Source organism: Rhinolophus ferrumequinum (genome assembly GCF_004115265.2).
Source record: "Rhinolophus ferrumequinum isolate MPI-CBG mRhiFer1 chromosome 5 unlocalized genomic scaffold, mRhiFer1_v1.p scaffold_110_arrow_ctg1, whole genome shotgun sequence".
Classification (NCBI taxonomy): domain Eukaryota; kingdom Metazoa; phylum Chordata; class Mammalia; order Chiroptera; family Rhinolophidae; genus Rhinolophus; species Rhinolophus ferrumequinum.
The window spans coordinates 17,419,382-17,446,678 of NW_022680355.1; the positions used below are offsets into that span (position 1 = coordinate 17,419,382).

At 46.5% G+C, this 27,297-nt stretch overlaps 1 protein-coding gene across 2 annotated transcripts in view; it reads left to right on the plus strand.

Moving 5' to 3' along the window:
* Positions 1-27,297, plus strand: part of CAMK1D (calcium/calmodulin dependent protein kinase ID) — a 375,375-nt gene that overhangs the window by 323,824 nt on the left and 24,254 nt on the right. For both annotated transcript variants that reach the window (XM_033100675.1, XM_033100674.1), the window contains exon 6: positions 12,220-12,295. In XM_033100675.1, the coding sequence (XP_032956566.1) occupies positions 12,220-12,295 (76 nt within the window). The remainder of the gene's footprint in view (positions 1-12,219; positions 12,296-27,297) is intronic.

Below are 27,297 nucleotides of genomic sequence, written 5' to 3' on the forward strand. Positions count from 1 at the left end.
GCCTCATATCATCACTTAAGTGAGCGTTAATTACGTCTGTGGGAGGCTGGCTGTCAGTCATGCTGGAAGAAGGTGAAACAGGTCTTTGTAAGAGGACCCCACATGCTATCAGCCCTGGGGTGGTCACAGCCAACCCCATGTTTCCCGTGCAGTAGCTGCAAGGTGGAGACACTATTTGGGACCTTGGACAAAGAGGCCACAGCCTCCTTCCTGCGGGGCAGCTTTCCACTTGAACAGGGCAGAGCCCAGCCCCATTCGGCGTCTGTGAGGGAGAAGGGAGCGCGTGCTGGTCTCCTGCTTTGATTCTAGGGTGACGCCGTCACACAGCCCAAGCCAGGAGCAGAGGGTCACTGTCTGCTTTTACCTTATGTCAGACTCCTTCTGGGTTCAAATGTTGGTTTCAATGTGTGAATGCTGTTGCTTTGTTGTTATTACCTAAACGACCATTCAGCTGAATACTTAATTTTGCCAACATTAAGATTATTGCTTCATTTTAAATCATCTGTCTAATAATGAAGAAATAATGCAAAAAGGGTTGTGTATCTCAAGTATCCCAACGCACATGGTGCTGTAGAAGAAGACAAAGAAACCCAGCACTTTGAACTTCACTCTTGACCCTTAACCGCTGCCCAGCTCGTACAGGCCCTTTAAAAGGAGCCAAGGCCTTGCAGAGTGTGACGTCACTGAGAGCAGCACGTGCGGGCGTGGAGCCATCCATGTGTGTTGCATGGCCACAGGCCATGCAGAGGCTCCTGCAGTGGAGTGTGGCTGGCTGGCGACACAGGTCCCCATGAGGTGGCATGTTCCCATATGAAGTCACCGACACGTTTCAGAAGCAACAGCACGAGTACAGGTGAGATAGATCAGCAAGGGGAGAACGACCAAGGGAAAACTGTGGAGGAGGCAGATTTGAAGGAAGGGTGGGAGTCAGGGGAAGCTGATGAGAGTGACACACTCAGGCAAGCAGGAAATCAAAGGCCCAGAGGCATGAAGTGCTTCCGGAACGTTCTGGGGAAATGAACAGACTCACTTTGCTTGGAGAGGGGGCATGGGTGAATAAGTACTTGGAGGCAATTTAGGGGAAATTATGGGGCCACTTGGTAGGAATCAGCTCACCAGGATCACAGGGTGACTGTCATTATGGCCTTGACCTGCATTTGGGTCCATTTAAGTAAGTCAGGTAGAACCCCCCTGTGGTGTCACCAACAAGAGAGAGAGCCAGAGCTAAGAAAGTGAGGCACATTACTTATGTGACCTGCTCTGCAGCTCCAGTGAAAACTTCCAGACGGGCTCTCCTGATTCACTGGATGGAAACAGGAATCACAGAAGCAACCATTTCAGTCGGGTACTCGAGAAGAGACTAAAGACAAATCCACTCCTAGTCGGCAGAGAAAAGCCTGTTGTTTTATTTCTTGCTCTTGCTGTTTGCACACTGGTGCAATTTCTCAGATGCTGTGGTTCTAGTTCCCCTGGCTTCACAGAGAAAATGAAATGATTTTAAAAGAACCTCAAACCTTTGTCTGTAGAGTAAGTGACCAAGTGTCTTGCCAGAGGACGGCAAACACGTGCTCTCTTGCTCGTAAGGAGTAGGAGTGCCAAACTGCGCTTGAGGAAGGACAAGAAGCCTGGGTGGGAGAGGCTTCCCGTGCTCTGTGAAGTGTCCAAGTTAAATGAGACTCTCTTTTGTCATTGAGCCTCATTGAGTGATGACCAACCCCTGTGCCAGATTTCATGTGGATCGCACACCAGCGACCACGCTTTTTCATTGTTTGATGCTACTCAGAAACAGGAAGGAGATTTCCACCTGGTCCATCGTGTTCGAAAGCAGAATTTTGTAATGGTTCTGTAGATGGAGGCTGATTGTTATGCTCCTTAAGCTGTGGGAAAGAGCCCTTCTGGTTTCGTCCATAACTTAGTTGGAGTGTTGCCTGCACAGCCACAGCGGAAGGCTTTGGTCTAGCTCTGGCTTCACTTACCTAAAATAGTTTTCGTAAGTTTCGTTGTGCTCTCTTCTACGAGATGGAAATGGAAAAGAATTGGTCAACATTCCTGGCATATGTTTTTCGCACAGTTGGAGGAATGCTCTTAATTCATGGGATCATTGCATTTTTAGAGCTTGATGTGGGACCTGAGGTCACGATGAGGTTTTAGAAACCAGTGGTTCCAGCCAGTGTTGTGTTGGGAGGAGGACCTTGATGTGAAAGCCACCCAGCCTGTAGTTGGTGGCAGCCACAGCGGTGGGGCTTGAATACCAGTGTCCCGTAGCATATCTCTGTCATTAGTTAGGTCTGAGGGAGGCCCGAGCCCTTCACGTCAACATTTGGGTTCTCAGTTTCTCATATGTCAGATCAACAGGCTGGACTAACTGACCAACATGGTTTTTTCTGCTTCTACTATTAGGTATTTCTGTAGCTTTGTGACTTAGTATCCTTCAAGTATATAAATATCCACGTGTCAAGGATATTGACTGTCATTTTTTCCCATTTTCACTCAGAAGAGACGAAAAACAGTTAGATGAAATTGGTTGACATCATTCATTTCTGTCCTCTTCAGCAACCTAAGTCACAGCGCTTCTTTTCATCTTTCCTCCTCGTCCGTCTGTTCCCAACCCTTCAGTCCTCACTCTTCTGTGTGGTTGTGTCCCCCCAGAGAGCTTGGTTTTCATTTGTTGTTCACTTCAATATCCCATTTTAGTACCTGGCTCTAAGCATGACATCATTGTTCTTGTTTTCTCACTGGGACCTTCGTGTTGAAACAGGATTTTATATAACTGACACGTGGGCATTCAGGGCACAAAAGAGTGGGCAGAGCACTCAGAGAAGAATTTTCTCTCTTCTTCTCTCTCAGCAGCTACTTGGTGACAACGAGCCTTGAGCATTTCATCACACTGGGTGCTGCAGCCAGACCCCCTTTGTTAGAGGGGACAGGGCCCCCTAAGTGGGGAGATGTGTGGGGCCCTCTCATTTTACTACCTGTGACACAGTGAAGATGGACTGGGACCAAAGCTCAGTTTCAGAACGTGGGCAAAGGAAACCCAGCCCTGCCTGGGGGCGGGGGGCACAGCACATGTCCTGTCCCACTGACTCTCCTCACACTTTGCAAAGCACTTTTCATCCTTCTGGAATTTCTTAATGCTTCCTGTCAAAATCCTCGATACTGGGAGGGAGTTGCCGTTTCTGGTACTATTTTGTTGGGTGGAGGGGGGGGAAGCAGTATTCTGGAACTTACTCTCTTTTTTTTAATGATTGAAAAACAAGACATTGGAATGACTTTACCTATCTTCTTAATTTTGAGGTGTAGCTCCTTGTCAGATTTCAGGAGGAAGGACAGGCTTAAGTGCAAAGTAGCCATCCCACTGCGGTAAGAACCGGTCAGGGTACAGCCTGACTCTTGGGACAACCTATCAGGGACGCATCAGGCTTGTCTGTTGCCACAGTGATCTGAAATACCTCACTCAAAACATTCTCCTTCCTCGTCCCACTGGATTCCAGGTCTCTCCCACATTTACACCACCAGCCGCCCTCCCATGTTCCACTCCCTTCCCATTCCTTAGCCTCGTCCTCCACCCACCAGCTACATTTTGGCTTTGGTCGCGTTTGAATAGTCATCCAATTCAGATCAGATGGTAATTTTAAACCAGGATGGTGCTTTAATGGGGATTTTTCATGCCTGTGGTAAAATTTAAGAGGCTACTAGGAAAATGAGAGTGAGCTGCTGTTTTGCGGTGCATTTTTAGTAACTCTTATGGAGGGATAAGAAAGAGCGAAAGAGCGGAGCTGTCCCAGGAAACTTCTACTCCTCTTACCTTTGGGTTGAAGACAAACCACAGGCAAGGAATGGTTCTTCAGTTCAGCTGTATTTTCACATGCCAATTACCCAGATTGCTGTGCTCTACGTCTAGGTGAAGCAAGACCTGTTTATTCACATGCTCACAGTAAAGCCCCTTCTTAATCCAGTTTTTTTCTCTTTGAATGTGCCTGCTGCTGAAAATCCTCCTACTGACTGGAAGCAGATCTGGCTATTTAATTTCACCTCCTGTTGTAACGCAGTTCTTACTGAGGCCCGGTTCTCCTCGGAAATGTCTGTCTGAATTTTATTTTCCTTGATCTTACGAATTCCATGCACCATTTCTGAACAAGCCATGCTGGGTGGAGCTGTCTTCTTTCTCACCAGCTGTGGACACTCCTCAGGGACAGTAAGACTGTCTAGGATCCGGGTACCTAGACCTGGACACAGATCTCTAGGGGCATTCCTTAAAATGGGGGGTCCCACACACGGCTCTTCAGTTGAGCTCAAGTTCTTTCCCACGAAGGTCTAACTCCCAAGACAAAGTACAGGTACGCTTGCAATCAGGAAACTGAGGTACAGAACATGATGAGTTCTCTGAGATGCACTGGCATGGAGCCCAGCCCTCTAATTCTGCCCTGAGTCAGTGTGGGGCCCGAGGTGACAGACATGATAGTGCCACTCTCTGTGTGTACGGTCTTGTTGTTTTTAAAGCACTCTCATAGAATTTCAGTGCTCTCCCATCAGGCCACCGACTTCCCTGCTAGGCTCCTTTCTCTTCAGACCCCATCGCGTTGCCTGTGTGGCAGAGGAGAATTTGAAGCCAGTGCCTGTGACCCCCCGGGTTCCATGATCTGCTTTCATGAGGCACTTGGGAGAAGCCGTGATGCAGAAGGAGTCTTCACTGCCTGTGACCATGACTGACATTGGTCCTTTCCTTCGGGCCTTTCCTTCCCTGCTGAGACATGCGTGAAGTTCAAGTCAACTGCGTTTCTCCTCGGCCTCCTCAGGGCAGGGAGGCCAATCATCAAGAGAAACACATGAATCTTAGACTAAGCCGTGAGCCGGCAGGGCGCCCCTCTGCCAGCCTCTTCTTGCTGACGTCATAGGATACGTGGCAGGTTGGATGTTTCAAACCCATTTTCAAAGACAGAGGCTCTTTCAAAGACAGGGAAAGCTGCCGCCAAATCTTAGTGTTTCTTTCAGCTCTGTCTCAGCAGGTCGGGGAGATGGCAGGAGTTTTCCACCTCCAAAGAATTACAGAAAAAATGAGGACATGCCCATTTTTATAAGCAGTCTTCTGGAACAATTTTTTCTAACCGCCCTTTCCAAAGAATTCTAACTGGTGCCAATGAAAACAAGAGTTGGTTAGAGCTGGGCATTGCATCCTGATAGCTACTTAAAGGATGGGAGGGAGCGCAGGGTGATGGAGAGGGTAGTCTTTATGGAGGTGGGAGAGGGTAGGAAGCAGGGTGGGGAGGAAGACAGAGGGCCAGGGAGAACGCGGAAGGAACACAGTCTCCCTTCCCCCCGTAACGGCAGAGCCAGTGGGTGCCTTGGTGAGCCAGGTTCCTCAGCCATCACAGGAATCTCTAATATTACGACAAAATGTCTCTGTTTCTATAGCACTACCTGTCAGCAATGGTGACCAGGCAGTTCCTGGGTTACAGGATCTAGAATGGTGCCTGGATAGAGTGGGGGCTGTATACACGTGTTGCTGATTATGTGAGCAAAAGGATCAATAACTAACTAAACAAAGGACCCACTGGATGAGAGGTCAGTACAGGGCGGCGTTAAGGCTCCTTACAACTCCAAGACTCAAGTTCTCAGGACGTGCCCTTCCATCACACGTGCGCCCAGCTCAATCCTGACTTCTGAAGGTTTTCGTCAAAATGAATCATCATAAATGATTCATGGATGAATCATTTCCATTATGTTAAGCTGAAATCAAGGGAAAATACCAAATGATATCAAGGATTTGTGCATTCTTATTTCTAGGAACTAATAAAACCTGTTCTGTTTTTGCTCTGATGGCTTTACCAACTTTTCTTCCTTACATAATTACTACTAATTATATCTGTAACTTACGTGCTTAGTATCTGCTTTAAGCCTGATAACAATCCTGACAGTTGTGCTCTATTCATGTTCCCATTTTACACGTGAGCAAAATGGAGGCCTTTTACCACTGCTACTGTTTCATCTTTATACCTATTCCTTTCCTCTTAGAACACGATGTATTCTTCCAGCACTGCTGGCCGCAGCGATTTCTTCTCCCCTCCGTGTCTTGCCCATTCTTTCTATTTGTGCTGTCTCCATCATTTGACTGTTGGAGGTAATGTATTCTTTTCCTGAATATCTTCAGATTTTTATTTTGAGTAAGTTTAGTATTTTCAGAGTTTTATTTAGAGTGAGTGAAACTTGAGAATCAATATCACCTCCCCCATCTTGCCACTGTCTTGTCCGTCTTGGCCCAATTGTTGTCCTTGGGAAGGCAGCTGAGGCTGTGTTACTTCGGTGGTTTGTGTCTATAATCAGTGCTCTGAACAGTGTGCCAGGAGTGCAGGGGTCAGGTCTACTTGCCTCACCCTGTAAAGCCAGGGCCTCAAATGGGACCCAACCCATTAGATGATCGAACAGGGGGAGAAACCTAGGTCCCATTGTTCTGGACCAGTGGGTTTTATTTTCTGGCATCGAGGGCTGCTTCTGCCACCCCAGGGTACCCCCTCCTGATTGTATCCCTGCCCTTCACCCACTGGAAGTGGTATCATTGAGAGGGAGGGGTGGTACTCGAGCATCCATAGAGGAGAACAAAACGCCTTGAACATGAGTTTGGTAACAGGGTGAGATCTCTGTAATCTCATCTGTCTCAGCAGAAAATGCTCCTTAGCGCACCCTGAGAGCACAGGAATAGGGAAAATTCTTTTTCTACTTTAGAAGAGCACGAGGGTTGAGGACCATGGCCCCACCTCCACCCCTACAAGACAGCCAGTCTGGTTTCCAGTTACACTTGGTTGAGCCTTTTTCTTCTCTCTCTTTCAGTAAGGAAAATGGGCAACTTGATTGTTTTAAAGAAACAAGATGAAAAGTTTCTAACATGTTTTTCTTTTCTTTTAGAAATCTCTGGAGTCCTTCCCTTTACCAGGAACCCTTGCTCTAAATCACTGTAATATAGCTTGGTTTATAGAAGACGTTTCCCATCAAGTGGAATTTTCCACCGTGGATTGGTAGTGAGTCTCACAGCAGTAAATTCAATTATTTAAAATTTTAAACCTACTGTTTCTCTAAAGAGTGTAAGTAAAGCCTGGAGCTGAGAAAGACCGCATCTGACCACAGATATCTCCAGGAGCTTTCAGGGTGCTCTGCTGAGGCTGCATGGTTTCCATGGAGATTCACTTGTATTTACTGGTATAAACTGAACAAGCCAATGGGACGCTGTTTCTGTGAGGAATAGCCAAGAAAACTGAATTAATAGCCCTCAAGATCCGAGCAGGAAGGAGGCTCTAAGGGATCATTTAGCAGAATCACTTTTCTGCCCTTTAGCCCTAAAATTAGAAATCCTGAAATCTCTTTGAGACAAGCTTTTAAAAGAAGAGCAGCATGAATGGCGAACATATCCACACATAGAGAATGAGGGCTAATTCTGCCTCTTTTAGCCCCAAAATTCATGCCAGAAATCATTTGCTTAAGGACAGGTATTTGGTGACCAATCTTACTTGTACCTAATTCAGGTACTTCTCAACTGACGATTTAATTTCCGAATTCATTAGTTGCTCTCTCTTTCTCTTTCATTCCCTTTTTGTCCTGTACCTACTCACCAGAAATAGTTCAGGCAGGTAAGTTTATTTGTAAGTCAGTCGTATGGAGCTTAGAAAACGTTTTCTTACAGAAATAATGGTGTGTGTGCTGAGCAGGTTGGGTTCAGCTGAGTAACCATTTGTTGAACAACCAGCATGTGCTACGCCCTGAAGGTACTAGAGCTATGTCCCTGTTGTCCAGCAGCAGGAAGTCTGGTATTTGACAATGACCTTCACACAGCAGAGAAGGGATGCAGAAGTGGGCTGTGCCTGGAAAGGCACTCCAAGGTGTGTGCCCCTCCACTTGAACCAGGAGACCAAGTCTTTCCTGTTCTGCCTGTGGGCTGATGGCATCAGACACCAGCCTTTTAATGACTACTCTTTTTGTCAGGAGCTCCAATTAAGTTCTTTCAATTCTAAGCCTCCTCTATTAGAAGGTGTGGGGGTGACGAGAGTCAGTACCACCCTCCCACTGCACAGGAATTGTGCTGGGTACAATGAGAAGAGAAAATTACTTCTCCTTGATTAAGAAGTTCTTTGGCACCTGCAGGCGGTGTTGTGGGAGGTGGCATTGTGGTGGCATGACTCAGAGAACCCTTACCACCTTCCAGGATTCCACATGGACTGTGCTCTGGGCCTCCTAGGCCTGGAAGTGCATTTGTCTTCTGAAAGTTTGTAAATTGGGTGCTGTGGCTTTTTAGAATTATAGCAGAGTTCTTGCCAGTGGTACAAGATTGATAACGCAATCGATACAAGGGAGAGTGGCTGGTTCTCAAAGTGAAAGGTGGTCTTTAAAAAAGAATCAGTGAGAAGTGGACTCTTTCAGCATGACTTGCTAGGGAAAGGGATCAAGAAAATGGTAGGATATTGGCCAAAAACCAGGTGAATTAAGTATGTGGTGAAATAACAGAGCTAACTGCAGAACACAAAGCAGGAGAGAAAATACCGCAGCTCATCTCAGGGGTTCATCATGATTTGGTCACCACATCAGATTGTCAGGAGGGTTTTGAATACTGCCTGAGAGTATATTTTTTGAAGAATTACTACGAGATGAAAAGTAGCTATTTAAAGTGGCGTAGGTAGGCTTGTTCAAACAATGTCCCAAAGAACACTGGGTTCCAGGAATCACATCACACGTGAAATTAGAATTAAGGCCATTAGTTGTGTGTGCCACTATACAATGTTTAACTATCTTAAGCTGGTGAGAATATTATTTCCAAATGGGTGCTTTTGTCTTTTTTATCACTATATTACACTTCCTGCTTCATCCTCTGTGTTTCCAGTGCAATCAAGAACCTCACCAGAAGGGTAAATGATTCAACTGCCTCCAATTGGTTAAAAAATATTTATATTTCATTGACGATATAACCCACATAGGACACAACCCCAAAAATAAGAACTGTTTGGCACAAATATATACTTCCACCCCCAGTATTGAGACCCTGATATTTACTTGTTAATCTTTTAGGACTTTTCCCCTAATATTCATGTGCTGGCCCTGCCTGGCATCTTTTTGGTCAGTGGCCCCTTTTGTCAGTTGCCATAATTGAAGCATCTGAAAAAGATCCAGAAAAATTTTTTTAAGTATATATAATATATATATATGTAATATATATTGTATATATATTACATATATATTATATATTATGTATATTTATTTATTTTTAATTTTATTGAGGAATATTGGGGAACAGTGTATTTCTCCAGGGCCCGTCAGCTCCAAGTTGTTGTCCTTTAATCTAGTTGTGGAGGGCGCAGCTCGGCTCCAAGACCAGTCGCCGTGTTCAATCTTTAGTTGCAGGGGGCGCAGTCACCATCCCATGCGGGAATTGAACTGGCAACCTTGTTGTTGAGAGCTCGCGCTCTAACCAACTGAGCCATCCGGCTGCCCTTTTTTTCCCCTTAAACCATATACTTGATGGTATAAACTTTACCATTTAAACAAAATCCCGTATTTTAAAATTGATGTGGCATCGGTGGCTCCAAGAATTTTAACATTTCAAGTAACAAGTTGCATAAAAATCAGCCCCTTGCTTTTCATGTCTGTGCCGTGCTTTGCACAGTTCCCCAAAATGGTGACTTTGGCAGCGGGAACGGGGAAGACCTCATGTGCAGGTGCCCCCTGGTGTGTGGGCTCCTGGAGAAAACCGTGACCTTTTTCTTGTTTGGTTTCTGAACAATAGATGGTGGCCAGAGCTTTCCTCTTTCTAACTGCTGATGACGAGGGGGAGGATATTCTTTTAGAGATCCGCGCCCCCAACGTCACAGTGCTAGGCGTGGGGGACTGTGAGGATGGAGCACTCACGGGAACACAGTGTCAGCTCCTCTTCGGTGAGAAACCTGCTTTACAGGGGCCGCGTCTCTTTTCCCCTTTGCACATCATGGCTCAGGGGATGGGCCCAGGATTTGCTCATAAACTGTGGAACCAGCTTCCCTCTTGGTGCTCCTTCCCCACACGTCTGTCGCCTGTGGTACCTGTTGCGTGACACAAGCAAAACTCCCATGCAGAGTTCCTGGTGCCTATGTGCTGTTGGACATCTGGTTCCATAGAGTGTCTCGGCCAGGCCGGCTCTCCTCTCCCCACAGAGCCCTGCAGACACCGTGCCATGGAGGCCAGGGTGTCTGCCCACCAGCCTGGCTCTGTGCTCGTGAGACCTGCCGTCAGCTCTGCCGGGAGTCTTCTCTGCCTCTTTTGAACTTTCCATCGGGACACGAGGATGGCCCTAGAGTCTCAGAAATGTGCTCCTTCCTACCATCTGTGCCCGTGTGGCCACTGAGACCAGAACATCAGCTCAGAGAGCACATACCTCCTATAGCAGCAAGACATTTATGTGTCAGTTGCCGTAATAGAAACATCTGAGAAATATGCTCTTAGCAGTTATGGGTGCAGCCCGCTCCCAGTTATCCAAGGGTCACTTCTCCAGTTTGCGAGTTTCTGGCTTTGTAGTTCTCTCTCCTTCTGCTACTACAATCAGAGTGAACATAGCAAGGGAAATATGTACACATTCATTTATTTTGCTCTTGTTAAAAAAATAAAATAAAGTCCGATGGGAAGTTTGGAGGGATTGGGGCTGAAACCGACAATTAGACTTGGGGATTGTATTTCTTGCCATCATAACTAGAAACACTCAACAGTAGTTTGTATACTTCCCTATTCTTGCTCCGAAAGATTTACCTTCAACAGAATGAAAGGATTTTGCTGTAAGTTTTTCTGCACATGGACTTTCCTTACAGACTGAAGAAACTCTCATCTTAACACAGTATATTCCCACTGCAGAGAGCTGGGATAAGAGTGAGACTGACCTGAGTTCAAATCCCAACTGGTTCCTATCTACTGTGTGGAGTTGGAAAAGGAACTTCTCTAAGGCTCGTTTTCTCTCTGTCGGGTTCAGATAAGGGTAATTGTCAAAGCTGTTGACAGGATTACAGCAGAAGATGTTTGTGAGTTACTGGCGTAAGACCCAGATCATGGCGGCCTCTTAGTTAGGGATAGGTCCCTCTGCGACGCAGGTGGTGTAGAGGCCACGTTCCAGCTGGCTCACTTTGGGCTCACTCGCTCTGCGCCCTCCCTGTAACTTGGGGGTAATGATGATAAAGACGATTCAGCCCTTCCCCCACAGATGGCGGGGCCAGTGTGGTGACGCATCCCGAGCACATATAGCACACAGTTCAGCCTGTGAGAGGGGCCGTGTCAGCTAAAGCTGCTTTTAGTTTCTGTACCCTCTTAAGTTTTCTGGAAATGCTGGGTAAGCAGGAGATTTTGTTTGTGAAGAAGACTTATGATCTTGTCGCGTATTTATTTACTTTGCACAGATATGTATGGCAGACACTGCTGGGTGCCAGAACTGGGGGAGGTCTAATACTGATTTGCCTGTTACCACAAGGCTGGGAACGGGAAGTCTGGGGACAGCACCAAATAAGCCCAAAGCCCCAGGATGGATGACTCTTGATGAATAGTGGGTTGAACCAAGGAAGTGAGGTTAAATAGCACTTTTTCTGTTTCACTGGTGAGAAAATGAAATGACAGTACCGACAGATAACCCACCCAAACCTTAGAGGGTGAACTAAGAGCAGGCCTGATGCAGGATTCCCAAAACACAGATGTTACGTCTAACCTCTACTCGATTGTAAGCCCCCTGGAGGCAGAAGGAGGGGCTTCACCTCGGTGTCCTCCCAGTGCCCAGAAGGGCCTGCACAGGGGCCGGAAGTGCTTCCTTGGATTGATTTGGGTGAAGTCACACCCCAAGTCCCAAACTGAATATACCTTTCTCTGACTCACTCTGGTCTAAGCTATAGTGCTCAGCATAATAGCTCTGCCATAAAATAGCCACCGTCAAATATTTGCTAATTAATAGATTGAATTTGATTGATATTCTCTAGTTACACACACACACAGACACACACACACACAGACACACCGTCATTTTTTTTTTTCTAATTAGAAAAGCCAACAAATAAAACAGGTCATATATCTCTACTCAGTTTTTCATATCACAGATACTTCAGCCCAAGTAGCAGACTGAAAAAGCAAAAGCAAGACAAAACAACAACAAAAAAACAACCCAAAAAAAACACTGAGAAATGTTTTATGTCAGCATTTAAATCGTCAGGCTTGTGTCTCTCCTTTGTCATTTCACAGCTCCTGAGGTCCTCGCCCAGAAACCATACAGCAAAGCTGTTGACTGCTGGTCCATCGGGGTGATTGCCTATATCTTGTAAGTATTGCTTGCCACCTCGGCTTCTTTCTTCCCTTTTACAAATTGTGGCAAAATATGCATAACACAAAATTTACCATTTTAACCATTTTTAAGAACACATTTCGGCGGTCTTAAGTACATTCGCATTGTTGTACAACCATCACCCATCCATCAGCAGAACTTTCTCGTCTTCCCATACTGAACCTCTGTCCTCATTAAACACTAACTCCCCATTCTCTCCACCCCCAGCCCCTGGTACCCACCATTCTTCTTTCTGTCTCCATGAATTTTACTGCCCTAGGTACCTCATATAAGTGGAGTCATACAATATTTGTCCTTTTGTGTCTGACTTACTTAGCCTAATGTCCTCAAGGTTCATCCATGTTATAGCATGTGTCAAAATTTTGTTCTTTTTTAAGGCTGAATAATATTCCATTTTGCATATGTACTATATTTTGTTTATCTATTAATGGATACTTGGCGTGGTTTCTACTTTTGGCTATTGCTATAATGTTGTTATGAACACAGGTATACAAAGGTCTGTGCGAGTCCTACTTTCAGTACCTTTGGGCGTATACCCAGAAGTGAGATTGCTGGATCGTATGGTGATTCTATGTTTAACTTTTTGAGGAAACTCCATACCATTTTCCAAAGCAGCACCACCATTTTACATTTCCAGCAGCAGTGTACATGGGTCCAATTCCTACACACCCTTGCCAGCACTCGTTATTTTCCACTTTTTGATAATAGCCTCCCTCATAGGTGTGCAGTGGTATCTCACTGTGGGTTTGATTTGCATTTTTCCTATGGCTAGTGATATTGAGCGTATTTTCATGTGCCACTTTGGCTTTTCTGGGGACATAAATAATGATGAAAATATTAGGACATCTCTAAAAGAAATCACAATAAGAAAAAAATGTGATGAAAATCAAAATTTAGCCTTTGGATTCCTCATTTCTTCTCAGGTGACTTATCTCAACTACCCCAGGCAGTGTAATCGTAGGTCATAGGCTTGTTGCAGTTATTTCAGGAGGATCAACTTTGGTTTTTGTTGTCATGTTCTATTTTGCTGAAGACCACGATAAAGCTTTTTTAAGTTACAATTTCTTTTTGCAATGATGCTTTCCAACACTTACTACCAAACATAATTTTAGGGTGGGTTTAGGCTAACTAGTTTCTGTAATTGATAGGAAATGAATTTCTCCTCCTCATTGTCTCCAGTGGAGGGAATGTTTTTTAGTAGACAGAGCCCACTGCACACAATGAAAACCGGGGGTGGACTGTGATCAGAGAAAGGTCTGACGGTACGTGGCATCCTCAGGGAATGCTGGGAACACCCTCCCCACCGCCCCAGCCCTCTGGCCCCCTGTTGGCGTTGTCTCATCACCTGAGAAGCAAATGCTCTTTCCATAGCATACATTCCACTGGGCGGCTTTTGTGGGTACATTAGGAAACAGAATAGGGGGTGATGGAGGAACAAGTTTGGAGGTCGGGTGAGATCAAGAATTTCGTATCGGGAGTGTTAAACTTGAGAGCCCTTTAAGATATCTGTGAAATAGTGTATGCGCATGTGAAGGTCAGAAGTCGGGGGTAGAGAAACTGCCGTATGGATCTGGGTATGATTTGAACACAATGCAGTATTTGGCTGGGTTCTAGTACAGTATTAAGTAAAGAAATACGGGACACCTTTATTTCTGTTTTAAGTATGAACTTGATAGTTAGTTGGTCACCACTAGCTTTGCTCCAGGACTTCTTCTCAGGTTGATTTCATGACTGTGTCAGACTTCAAAATGGCAGCCTGGGCTTCTGTTTGCCTTGGTGTTGTCCAGAGCTCTAAGAGCCTCAAGCAGAGAATGAATGGACTTGAACCTCTCAGTTGTACCTCCCAAGGTGTTCAGATCCTTGAGTGATTGGCCAGATATAACTTTAATTTGCTACGTCATATGGCTATGCGTGGAGAATCACTGGTCACACATTTATCATTGTCAGTGTCAGCAGCTAGCATTTTTTGACTCCCTCCTGTATTCCAGGCACTGTGCTAGGCGCTAAAGATATGACAATGACAAGGACATGGTGCCTCTCATTGGAGTACTGACAAGGTGTATGGCAGGACAGGAAGGTTCGTGAGTAGATTAAATGACATGCAGAGAGGCTTGTGTACAGTTGTAGGAGTCCCTGGCATGATGCACCGCTGAGGACAGGCGTTCAGGAAGGAGGAGACACCATTCCAGGTATGTCTAGAAGGCTGGAGAAGACTAACATACGCAGAGAGGAAAAGAGGTCATCCCAACCTGGGAGGGATGCAGACACAGGAAGAGGTGCCTGAGGCGTGTTTGAGGTTGGAAACATTCTGTGAAAGGCCTATGGCCCGGATTGGTGTTCTTGGCACAGGCTGACTCTGGGTTGAACTAGCGTTGGAAGTTATAACTCACAGATCTCAGTCTCAGATTCTTGCTCCTCCCCTTGACCCATTGCGCCTGGCCTCCCCATTCCCGTCTTTCCTCCGCACACAGATGAGCAAGGCCGCTGAGCTGTCCGTGACCAGCACACGGCCCCGAGGGGCAGCCAGCCACCCCTTGGGGATCCGTGCAGAGCTTCTCGTTCTTCACATCACCTGTAATGGAAAAGCAGTTAGCCGCTGCAGTTTTTTGGAGTACAGCATTGTTATTTTCATTTGAAAACCTGTCACTCTGAGATATCAGATTGCAGCAGAGGAGGCTGTGACAGGCCACGGCACCCAGTTTTTTCCTTTCCTCATGCTATGCAAGCATTCCTCATTTTGTGGGCGCAGTTACTTGATGAATTGGTTCTCTGTGCATCTCCACACTCATTTCTACGTTATCCATCATTTGGAAGGAGAAATCATTTTTCCTATCAAGGATCCTCATTTCTTAAAACACATGTGATGGGTCCTTGTCCTGCCAGGAATCTTTCTGTGGGGATCAGGGCTTGCGAAAAACATCTTTGCCGGCAGAGCTCAGGCTGCTGTGAAGAAGCGAGCATAGAGTTTGCGACGCCCCTGAGGAGCCCATTGGTGTCCAGTTGGACAGGGTTGGCTCAGCCAAGGCAGCACAAGGTCCGAGGAAAGAGATTTCCCCCCTTAAAATGAGAATCGGCATTTCATTGACCAAACCCAACGTTGTGATCCCACGTAGGCTGCCTTTCTTCTGCTAACTTCAGGGAGACAATTTAATGATCAGCTGCCTAAATGACACTCAGAGATACGACATGCTGTGGATAGACACAGTAGATGTTTGCTGATATGAAAAGTGAGGGCGCTCTTAAGAAGATGAGAGCGTGCAGGCAGCTGCATGGCTGGGTGCACTGACCGTGGACGGGGAGGACACTGACCCACTCTGTGACCTCTGACCTCTCTACCTAGGGTAATCCCCTTCGTTTTTGGCTGGACTCCTATTTTGCTCAGTTCTTAAAGCTAGGTCACATAAATATTGATTAGCCGATGCACACAGAATAATTAGTTTTGTATGAGTGAAACCGAATGCCTAATCTGCGTGCTATGTCCATTTTCTGAGACAAAGGATCATCTTCGCCAAGACAGTCACCATCCTTTACAACGGTGACAGCTGCCTCTTTATAGATCGTGTCCCAGGGGAGAGTGTGAACCCAGCGTGGCGTGTCCTTACCGAGCCCCAGGGAAGCAGCTGAGCCTGGGTATTGTCACTACCTCCGCATAAGGAGTGTTAACACTAGTGACAATAATTAACGGGCATTGCCAGCAGGCAGCAGCCATCTTGCTATGTTCACAGGCTTTGCGAAGTGGCACTTGTTCAGCCGCCATGGGCCTGCAGTCTGGACTGCGGTTTTAGACGTTTAGAAACTAAATTAGGTGTTTATTCATCTTGCTCAGTGAATTGATTCACACTAGCCAGACTCTAAAGAGGTTAAAAAAAAACACAAAAAACCCCAATAAAACAAAAAAGAACCAAACTGGAGCATCAGTTCAGTAAATCATAATGAGAATTGGGTCCCCCAAGGTAACGAGAGGCATGTCATCGCAGGAGTATGTTCTCTCCCCAACAGGAAGTGCTGTGGGAGAAAGCAAATCAAAGCCAGAAGTTTCCTTTACGAGCAAGGAATCAGAGCAGTAGAGTCAGATGGCCTTAGCTGTTTTCACAAAACCTATAGTGGTGTCCGGTCCCCGTTCCCAGCAAAGGGTGTTGTCTATTCCCACGGGCTCCTGGGGGTGGCCTCGGGCTGTCAGTTCTCACACCTTCCTCTCTCTGTTCCTGCCTTGTGGACCAGCCACCACCCTGCGTTTCCTTATTGTAGCTTTGTTGTTCTGGTCTCAGCAGGCATTGATTGATTATTGTCAGTCTAGCTTTACGGATCTTATTTTGCTGAGTGCATTTCAGTGAGGCTGATTTCCAAGGGTTTTCTGAAAGGTTCCTAACCTCCTCTCCATAGTCTGTACTGGGTGGACCCTGGGGGTGGCTAAATGCCTGTTTTTTAGCTTTAGTCTCAGACATAAGTGCTGCCTGACCAGATTTCCACTTCTTTGTTCATGGGGCTGTGATTTTTTCCTCCACTGCCTTGGGGAAAAGACTTGATTCATTGTCTGTTGACAGCAGGTTCACCTCTAACCCCTTAGGAAATAGTCACATGTAAAATACTCTCTGGTTTCAAAAAATAGATGCAGGGTTGTGCACAATGGTGATGGGGGAATTTTATAAGCAGTGCAATTGAGGTAAAGAAATTTTGCATTGTCAATAGTGGTGGGAGCCACTTCCTGCCAGTGACTTCAGGGAAGATGGAATCCATCCGTACCTGAGCCTTTGTCTTTGCAAAGGCCCTGGGATAGAGAGGGACCTGCAGGGAGAAGAAGGAAGGAAATAGTCTCATCTACTGTGTTTCCATGAAGTTACGACCTAGTGGGACCATCGGCTCTAATGTCTTTTGGAGCAAAAATTAATATAAGACCCGGTCTTATGTTATATTATATATTATATTATATTATATTATATTATATTATATTATATTAGGCCGGGTCTTATATTATAGTAAAATAAAACCGGGTCTTATAGTAATTTTTGCTCCAAAAGACGCACTACAGCTGATGGTCTGGCTAGGTCTTATTTTCGGGGAATCACTGTACACCACTTTCATACTCTGAATGGTGTAGCCCTAGGCTCCATGGAAAAACATTTCACCCATTCTGCTCTTTTCTGTTCATCTCAGCATCATGACCTGGAAACTGTTATTTAAGTAGCAACTAAATGCTTAGGGATATTTAGCCTGGAGAAGGGAAGACATAGGACTGACATTCATTCACTGAGCTAACAGTTTTTGAGCCTAATGTGTGTCAGGCAGTATGATGGAGCTGCAGAGATGGATTCATTACCTCCCCGGCCTTGGAGGCTCTTACTGTCTGCTGGAGGCGACAGTCAGTAAACAGATAAATTCCAACCCAATCTTGCTGGCTGTCACCGAGATGGGAAGGAGGGGCTGGGGGTGCTCCAGAGCAGAGCAGTGACCCCTGCTGGCCTCGAGTCAGGCTGCAGAAGATGAGTGACAGTGATCTGAGTCCTGTAGGACTGTCTTCAGAGGACTGTCATGCAGGGAGATCGATGGGTTCTCCTTGAAGACCCAGTTACCCCAGGATATGATGTGCTTGCTGTGTTTGAGAAAAGATGTACCAATCAATCTGAAACATGATTTTAAAAATATAACTTGAAAGATTTGATTCACCTTTGAACATTTAATACCTAAAACTTGGCAGTGGGGAAAATATAATCTCTGAATTACCAGGATTGTTAATTTACCTAGCGCCATACTGAGCCAAGGAAAGAATCAGTAGAGGCCTTATTATGTTTTAAAATGTTTACCATCTGCAGCATGGAAGCAGCAAACAGGCCGTGTGTAAGCATGAAAAGACCCAAAAGCACACAGAGAAGGAAGTGGCCAGCTCCCTGTACGTGCAGTAGCAAGTCCTGAATTCAGACCACTTACTCTGAGCTGGGTTTGTGACTAGAAGGATCAGAGTTGCGGACAGGAAACGGAGAGGTTTCACTTCACACCAGCAAGTCAGGAAATGCTCAGGGAGGTGGTGGGAGAATTAAGGAAGCGTGGGCCGGAAGCCTGTGACTCTGCACCCGATAGCACCGTGCACGGCGGCTAGATAGCACCGGAGACCACTTTCTCTGGCTTCAGATCTCTTGGCTGTGCTCCAAGGGCTTGTCTTCTGGTCATCCTCACAAGTGCATTGTGAAACTAAATGGAGGCCAGGAGACAAATGAAAAGTGAAATCAAAGACCAAGGTCAACAAGATGGTGGTACCAAGGGGATGGAGGTAACAAGGCATTTCCCAAATGCAAGTGTTAGTCTGCAGAGACTCAGAACTGCTTACCAGTCAGACTGTGTGTGTGTGTGTGTGTGTGTGTGTGTGTGTGAGAGAGAGAGAGAGGGAGAGAAGGGGGCGGGAGAGAGAAAGATAGAGAGAGAGAGAGAAAGGGAGAAGCTGAAGGGAGGGAATAGGAGCCCAACAACCAAGAAAGCAATATCTAGATGCAAAAGTTGAATTGGAAACCCGCCCAGTTCCCAATCATCAGTTAGCTCTGTTAATCACCTCCAGACTGGATGTCTGCACCCCTCGGGGCTTCAGTATGCAATTCATTACTCGTGAGAACTAATTTTAGCTTGCTGAAAGTTTTGCTGTGTTTTTCCTGATGCAACATTCCTGGCAGTTGGAAGCCCACCTCACTCATCCTCCCCCTCCCTGCCATGGCCTCTGTGCCACTGGTAGCATGAGCTGAGCTGGAAGTGGTTTTGTCTGAACTTCCTTCAGTCGTGTGTCACCCCAAAGGAGGAGGCACAGCACCTCTGTCTGTGCTCATCCCCCAGACTCCCCTAAGGTGCTCTCCGTTTGGTTAATGCAAGAATCAAACAGTTACACACTTGGAAGTGGATCACATACAGAAGCTTTGGACATGTCCTGTCTAGTCCAAGCCTGTACTGTGTGCAGAATTTGTTTTGAACTATTTTACTCTAAATGGCGTACGCTGCTAAGTTCTCACGCTGGGGGAACTCTTTGGTCTTCTTTCCCTCCCTTCCTGGCTCCCAGTCTTAGCTCTAGTTGTGTATAAACTTTCTAAGGAATGTGTTTCCTTTTCCTCCTCCAATGTTCCTTTCCTTTCTCCCCTAGATCTTTCCCGATCTGCTTACCCATTCTCAGCTTTCAGGGCACTATGCAGATCCCAGGGGCTGACATGGAGCATTTATCCATTGCATTCTCATCAACAGTACTCTGCTGACGTCCGTCTGCACGTGATTCTCATATGGGAACGATTCCTAGTTTCTCCAGCCTGCTCTCTTCTCAGTTTGCAAGGAGAACACCCTGGAGTGAACATAATCAAATATGTGGTTGCTGAAGTGATTGGATGACCTTTTTGTAATGATTTGGGTTTCATTGGTCATTCTAGTCTATGCATTCAGTAATATGCTAAAACCTATTTTGCCCACTAAGTGGGCCTTGCTTCTAAGTCCAAGAGATTTATTAGCTTCAAAAGCTTTGCTTCGGTTTATTATTTTTTAAAGTCTGTCATGTGAACCAGAATAAGATGAATAAAACTCAGATTTCTTAGCACAGGCCCCAGACGTTCATTCAGTTAACACTTGAGGACCTACTGAGTGCTAAGACGGAAAGGCAGATGGTGCTGCCCAGAGATATCTATCGAGTGGACTCTGGTTTCCTAAGGAGAGACCCAGAGGGTGCCCTGGTCTAACTACATAAAACTGACTCCTTTTTCACAGATGTGCCTTTGAGTAAATGCTCTTGGGAAATCTGGAGCTGTTCCTAGAGCTGAAGGCTTCTGGGCTAAATGCTTGGGAATATTGGTTCATGGAGATCGCTGCTTGAATGCGGGCCTCTCAGCAGGGGGCAGGCCCAAGGCAGCAGGCTCTTTCTCCCTTCTCTAGCAGGTTAGAAGTTCAGGTCAGGATGTGTCAGCATGAGGGGATGATTCTGAGACTTTGCACAAAATTTAAATATATGCTGCTTCATTCTCACGTTTAGAGTCGGAGAGTTTGGAGTGAGTCCCTCGGGGCTCCCCTGCTCCTATGTCCCCCTCATATCACTCTTCCTGATGGGGAGCAGTGTCCCACTTCAGAATGTTTCAGCTGAAGGAACCTGAACAGGATTCGATGTAGCTGTAGGATGGATACGTGTGAAGGAGCTGGCATCTAATAAGAGCTATGTGACAGGTGCTGTCATGTGTCACACCTTTCACCTATACATCTTTCCATCCATGTCTCTATGCATGTGTGTTTTATATATAATATACATTGTTGGACAGCATATGTTATAATGTCTCTCTATGAGGTGGGCATTATTACCCGCATTTCACAAAAGAAACAGACGTAGGCAGGATAGTTTCCCCAAGGCCACTCAACCGGTGCTTGTTGGAGCCCAGATTTGAAACTGTGTCTTTGTTTCTCAAAAGCCCAGGTTGAGGAGACCACACCACGAAACCTCTCTGAAATAAAGTCTGTGTTAGCCCTCAGACAACAAACCTTTCCTTAAAAAATCACTTCTTCAGAGTGCTGTCATCCACTTAGACTAAAATGGCAAATTCTGGCTTGCCATTTTCTGATGATTATTCAGTTGTCAGCACTGTTGCACTCAAATGCTCTTTATATAAAATATTTAAAGTAAGTTTTGGCACTTAAGAAGCCCATTTCAGGTGCTTAGAAAATTTGCATGTGTATGAGGTATGATCAAAAAAATACAGTGACTGCTGCTGCCGAGTGCCATCCCACGGGAAGGCAGGGACCTTCAATACGGGAAGCGGCGCGTCAAATCTTAGCAACAGTGTGTGACAAGTTTCAGCTTGTTTGGTGCATTCAGTTGGGTGTGAGCTACAGTTGAGAGAAGATGTGTTTTAAAGTGTGCCACAAATCATGGATCATGATTAATGTATTAACATGAAATTTTGTTTCAAACTGCAACAAAATGCTAAAGAAACACACAAAATGTTAAAATTAGTTTATGGTGATGCTGCAGTGACCATGAAGACGGTTTACAAGTGATTCACACGCTTTCATAATGTTTGTGAATTGATTGAAGACAGGGAGAGATCGGCATCAAAACCCAAGAGCATCAGAAACCCAAGAGAATGTTGAAAGAGTAAGCAAAATGATTCGATCAAACAGGGGGTTGACTATTAGGGAAATTTCTGAGGCTCTGAACGTCTCTTATGGTTCTGTTCAGAGCATTTTAATAACAGATTTGGACATGAGGCCAGTGAGTGTGAAATTTGTTCTGCGCCTTTTGACTGTCGAACAAAAACAACAGTGTTTGTCAATTTTGTTGGAGTCATGCGATCGTGCTGCTTGAGGTTCCAGCTTTTTAAGACATGTCATCACAGGAGGTGAAGCTTGGGTCTATGGTTATGATCCTGAGACCAAGGTTCAGAGTTCTCAATGGAAATCACCCAGTTCTCCCTCTTTGGTGAAAAAAGCTCTTCAATCAAGATCTGACATCAAGGTGATGTTAACTGTGTTTTTTGACCTTGATGGAATTGTGTGAGCTGAGTGTGTACCCAGGAACACTACAGTGAACTCTGAATATTATCAGGGCTTATTAGAACATTTAAAAAATGATGTGCATAAAAAACAGCTAGAAAAATGGGCAAACAGTTTCATCCTCCATCGTGCAAATGCTCCGTGTCACACATCACTTCTGGTATATGGCAATTTCTGTCAAATAAAAACATCATGGTGTGTCCTCATCCACCTTATTCACCAGATCTGGCATCAAATGACTTATGGCTCTTCCCTGAAGTCAAAATGACCATGAAAGGTAAACGTTTTGAATTGGTTCAGGACATTGAGGCAGCCACGACAGCACAACTAAAGACACTCAGAAAAGAGGACTTCCAGAACTGCTTCAGAAAGTGGCAAGAACAATGGGATAAGTGTGTTCAAAGCAAGGGGGAGTATTTTGAGGGGGATTAATGGCAATGTGTCTTTTACTGTAATAATTTTTTTTATTTAAACATTCACCATATCACACCTCGTATATTACTTGATTTCCCAGTTACTCTGGGTCAGTGAGGCATGCTTGAACTTCTGCTCAGTTCTGCAGATTCTCACCAGGTCTTGATGAAGATTTCCTATCCTTTATGTCCCCTCGCACCTCTGCGTGGGAATGGATTACTGATCGAAGGCTCCTGGATGTGATCGTACTGGAATTTGGTTCAGTACAGACTCGGGTTCATTGTTCTCCCATCCCTCTCTCCCACAGATGGGGTCACAATGGTCCTGGCTGGAAAGGAGGCCGTGTAAACGTTAGGTGTTGATTTCCTAACTGCAAGGACTTGAGCTGTTCTTTATTTCTTTGGCAGGTCTTATCGCCTTATTCCTGGCTTCGTTTCCAACCATATAATATATGAAAACACAACACCACACCGTGACTTCAGAAGCAGATTTAGGGAGAGAACATGTGTGGTGTTTCTCCATCTTTGCAGTGACGTATCTGACTGTAGTGCTTAAAGGTTAATATGACTTGGCTCTGGGGTTGGCTGAGGAAAATGCAAATTCTGCTCTGCCCCTTAGATGTGGGCAAGTTGCCTAATCTCTCATTCATTTCCTCATCTGGAAATGGAAGACTGGAATCCTTACCTCATAAGAGCACATTCCATGAGACAATATGTGTAAGTTGCATAGCCAGTGCCTGGCACACAGTAAGTGCTCAACAGATGGTGGCTGTTGTCATTAACTTTCAGGGGACACGTACAACATAATTAGTTTCTGTAGAAAAGTCAGCTTTCCATTGTCCTATTCAAATATGGCTGGCCTCTGAACTCTGAGGAGGAAGAACAAGGGCTGTCTTTGTTACATGGTCAGCATTCGGCATAACATTGGTGCTAAATCATTACCTATAGAATTGGGTTGAAATGGCTTTTGTGGCTCTGCGCCAGAGCCCTTGGCAGATAGACGCCCAGGTCTGCATTAGCTGTGGCCCTGAGGACTCTCTCTGGGATTCACTTTCCCAGTCTCCCAAATGAGGGCTTAGACCCGATGGTGATTTCCAGACCGCAGAATAGAACTCTGTGATTCTGTGCAAATCCCCCTTCTACACAAAATTCTTCCAACATACTTTTCCTGTATGGTTTAATCCTGGTTTGCGGATTCGGGCGGGGATGGGGAGATGATGTGAGTTGTGTCACCACACGGACGTCTGCTGGCTGGAGAGACTCCAGGGCAGGGGGATGGACAGGTGAGGAAACCATCAGGGCATCGGGCAAATGTGAGCACAGAGGACGCTTGCAGATTTGTTGCGCTTGTTCCGTCTGCTCTGAGGATGTCACTTATGGCCGATGCTGTGGGCCGTTCAGCTTCACTGCAGACATAACTGAAGAACTATAACACCTGGGAAAGTTTAGTTGAATTCATTTTTCCACAGTAAATACCCATTATCAGAGTGTTCAACCCTACTTTATAAGTCGGCTTTCATGTGTGCTGTTGCACGTGCATTTGCACACGCGCACACATAAATGCTTCATGTAAATATTTCCCGTTTATTAAAGAATAGTCATCCAACAAATATTATGGAATACTGTCAAGTGCTAATGAAACTGAAAAGCAATATAGTATGTGACGTGGTGTTTTTCCTCCAGGAATTCAGGATTAAGGTGGAAGATAAACGTAATAAGCATGAAATAATTCTTTTTTACATATTTTGAGAGGACCCAAGACAGAGGTGGCACCGAGGTGGAGTGCTTGGGGTGGGGTGAGTGGGGTGCAGGTGGCAGTCCTGGAACGCTGACGCACGGACAGACTCATTCATCAGGCAGGCTTTTGCTGAGCATGTGCTGTACTGAGTACGGGGACGGCACAAATGAATGTGGCCTCCCTCAGGGGGCTCAGCGTCTAACAGAGGGGATGATGGGACACGGATATAAACCAACGTGGGCGCCGTAACAGCAGGACCAGGACAGCTGGGGAGCACAGAGGAGGGTGCCTGCCCTGGCCAGGGTGGGGTCAGGAGAGGCATCATTGAACAAGGGGCCCACACGCGGAGCTTGGGAACCCCGCACGGTGGACATGGTGGAGAAGGGCAGAGTATGTGAAGGAGTGTTCTCCGTGGAGGAGGAAATGCAGTGGCTTTCCATGACCGCATTATCATTCCGGTCTATTTTTGTATTTCTTGTTTATTTTGAAGTTTCATGTTGAGTGTCTCCCGTTCCCCCCAAATAAAATATAAGTGACATAAGGATAGGATTCCGATGGTCTCATTCAACGCTGTATCCCCCGGCCTGGGACACAGCCGATGCCCAGTCAGCATTTGGGTGCAGCCAGAGGACTGCCTGACGGGCAGTTTTCCATCCCCTGTCCTTAGTAGGGACCTGAGGGGCCTGCTCAGGAAAGGCCGTTGTGACCCAGAGCAGCTGGGGGCGGTGGCCATAGGGCTGCACTCACTGTGGATCAGAAGGCAGAAAAGAGTGGCCAGGTGATATTCAATGGAGACCTCAGAGGGAAAAATCAGGCACATTCCCCTTGAAGAAGGATCATTTCTGTTCATGCTGGGGGTTTGCTGGCACTCGCAAGGAAACAAACTAGCTGTTCTTATGCAGCCATACAGTCAATGCTAAACTTCCAGAGAATTGGAATTCTAGTGCCCCCACACATGCATACATACGTGTATGTGCCAAAAAAATTTCTGTAAAGCACTCACAGGAAATTAATAGCAGGAGTGGGAATGTGAGTCAGGAAAAGAAGTTTTCCCTGTATACTCTTCTGTATTTGAACTTTTTAACTATGGGCATGAATTACCTGTTAAGTTTTATTTTTGTTTTAAGGACAAAAGTAAAGATACTTGGGCCCTGCCCTTACAGATTTAGATGCATTCGGTTTGGGATCAACTTAAGTTTTTACCAGCTTCCCAGGTGATTCTGATGGGCACCACCCTGGAATCATGGCACAGGTCACACCTCCTCCCAGGAGCTTTCCCTGATTACCCAAGTCATGCTTCTGACTCTCTGAATTCCTGTGGCAGTTGCCAAGGAGGAAACCACACACGCAGACACACGCACGCACACCACCTCGGGTACCAAGGCTGTGGAGCCTGGCCAGCAGGGCTCATTGCTCATGCAGCTCCTGTCGCCAGAAGCATATAACCCAGTGCTATGGCCCCTCCACCCTTTGCAACTTGCCTTCTCCAGACCCCCATCCTTGGCCTCTGACTTGAGGTCACCAACTTAGGGTGTGGAGGGCCAGAGGGGAGGTGACGTAAATGTGTGATCTGCTGAGTGTGTAATAGGGAATAGTGGGGACTGTGGTGAACTGGCCGGATTAACACAGTCCACGGGCGTTCAAAGTCACATCGTTCCAGTCCCTGCTGGGCAACACACATTTGTGGGCCAGACTAAGCCTGTGGAGGGTCTGTCTGCAGCTCCTGCGTCTGCAGGTTCTCCAGGTTCTCGCTGAGTGATCCCTGCCCCTCTCCCAGCTTTCATGCAAATGCCGACAGCTTTGACGTAGCATCCCCAGGCCAGACCAAGTCCCTAGCTTCAGGCTCGTGTCCCCAGCTGCCTGCTGGCTGCATTCGCACGCACCTGGGCCAGCTCACCACAGCCTGAACAGAAATGCTCATCTTATCCTCTGTGGGATGTTGACGCTTTTAGTTGCAAGGAACAGATTATTTCCAATTACCTTAAGGAAAAGGGATTTGTTGCATGGGTTTGTGTGGACTGAACAGAAGTCCCCCACACTATTACATCCCCAGACACTGGCCCCTCTCACGAGTTCACCCCTGAGCTGGACTTCCCCCTATCGTGTGGGGCGGCCTGCGGGGTCTCAGCTCCCGCTCCCTGCACAAGAACGCAGGATGTGGCTAGGCCAAAAAGGAACACCCATGGAGCCATAGGTAGGGGAGTCATACCACTATAGTCTCACTGGAGGCTGGATTCACACAACGTGCGACCTGCTGTCTGCTTTTCTGTCAACCGATCAACTCCCTCTTGCCAGTGTAGCCACGGCAGTTATATTAGTGGCCAATGGCTCACTGGTTACAGCTGACGGCCAACTAGCCACAGCTGATGGCCATCCAATCACAGTTGATGGCCATTTACTACCTGAGCCAGCACCTTTCCACGTGAGGCCGAGAGCCTGGAAACTGCACTCCGGCTCTGTCCCCACACCCTTCCTTCCCCCGGCATCTCTGCTTCTCACTCCATGTTTGTATCATCAGCTCCCTCTCTGTCCAGCCTCTCTTAGTCTTCAGCCCAAACTTAGCCGAGACCCAGTGTGATTAGTAGAACTAATTACCACGGATGTCAGGCTGCCTCACGGGTACCCCCGTTGGTGGGTCAGGCTCCGCCACACACACACACAAACACACACACACACACACACACACATACAACTGCACACAGCTGCTTTCCTGCGTGGGGCCGTGTCCACTGAAAGGAGATATTGGAAGTGCCAGCTGCTCTGGCAACATGTTAAGACCAGCCCTGGACCCACTCTCCCTCCTGTGTTCTCTACCACAGATGACGGCAGCTCTAATTGTGCTTGCTGGAGATCTGAGTGTCATCCTGGCCTTCACTCACCACCCTGGAAGACCGCAGACCCTCCCGGTGTTCTCTGATCTCCTTGTGGAATCTTTCTGTTCCCCTGATCCAATGACTACCACTCACAGCCTTCTGTCTTTCCTTTATCTGCTATAGCTGCTAACTTGTCTTCCTGCCTCCAACCCGCCCTCCCCACAGTGGCAGAACTGTTTGCTCATGACCTCCTCCGTCTACACCTTTTGGGGCTTCCTGTTACCCGAGGATAGACTGTCTACCTTGGTATGGGGAACACAGCCTCTCTGGTCTTACCACTGTCCATTTCACCAGCCTCGTCTCTCACTATCCGCTGACTTATATTTTATACTGAAGCAGCAGCCAATTGCTCTTAGGTCCTTGCATAAGTTGTGGTCTTTATGCGTCCGTGCCTTCATTCCCAGCCAGCCACGCCCGCCTGCGGCCCCCTGTCTTCTGTAAAACTCCTGCTCATCCTCC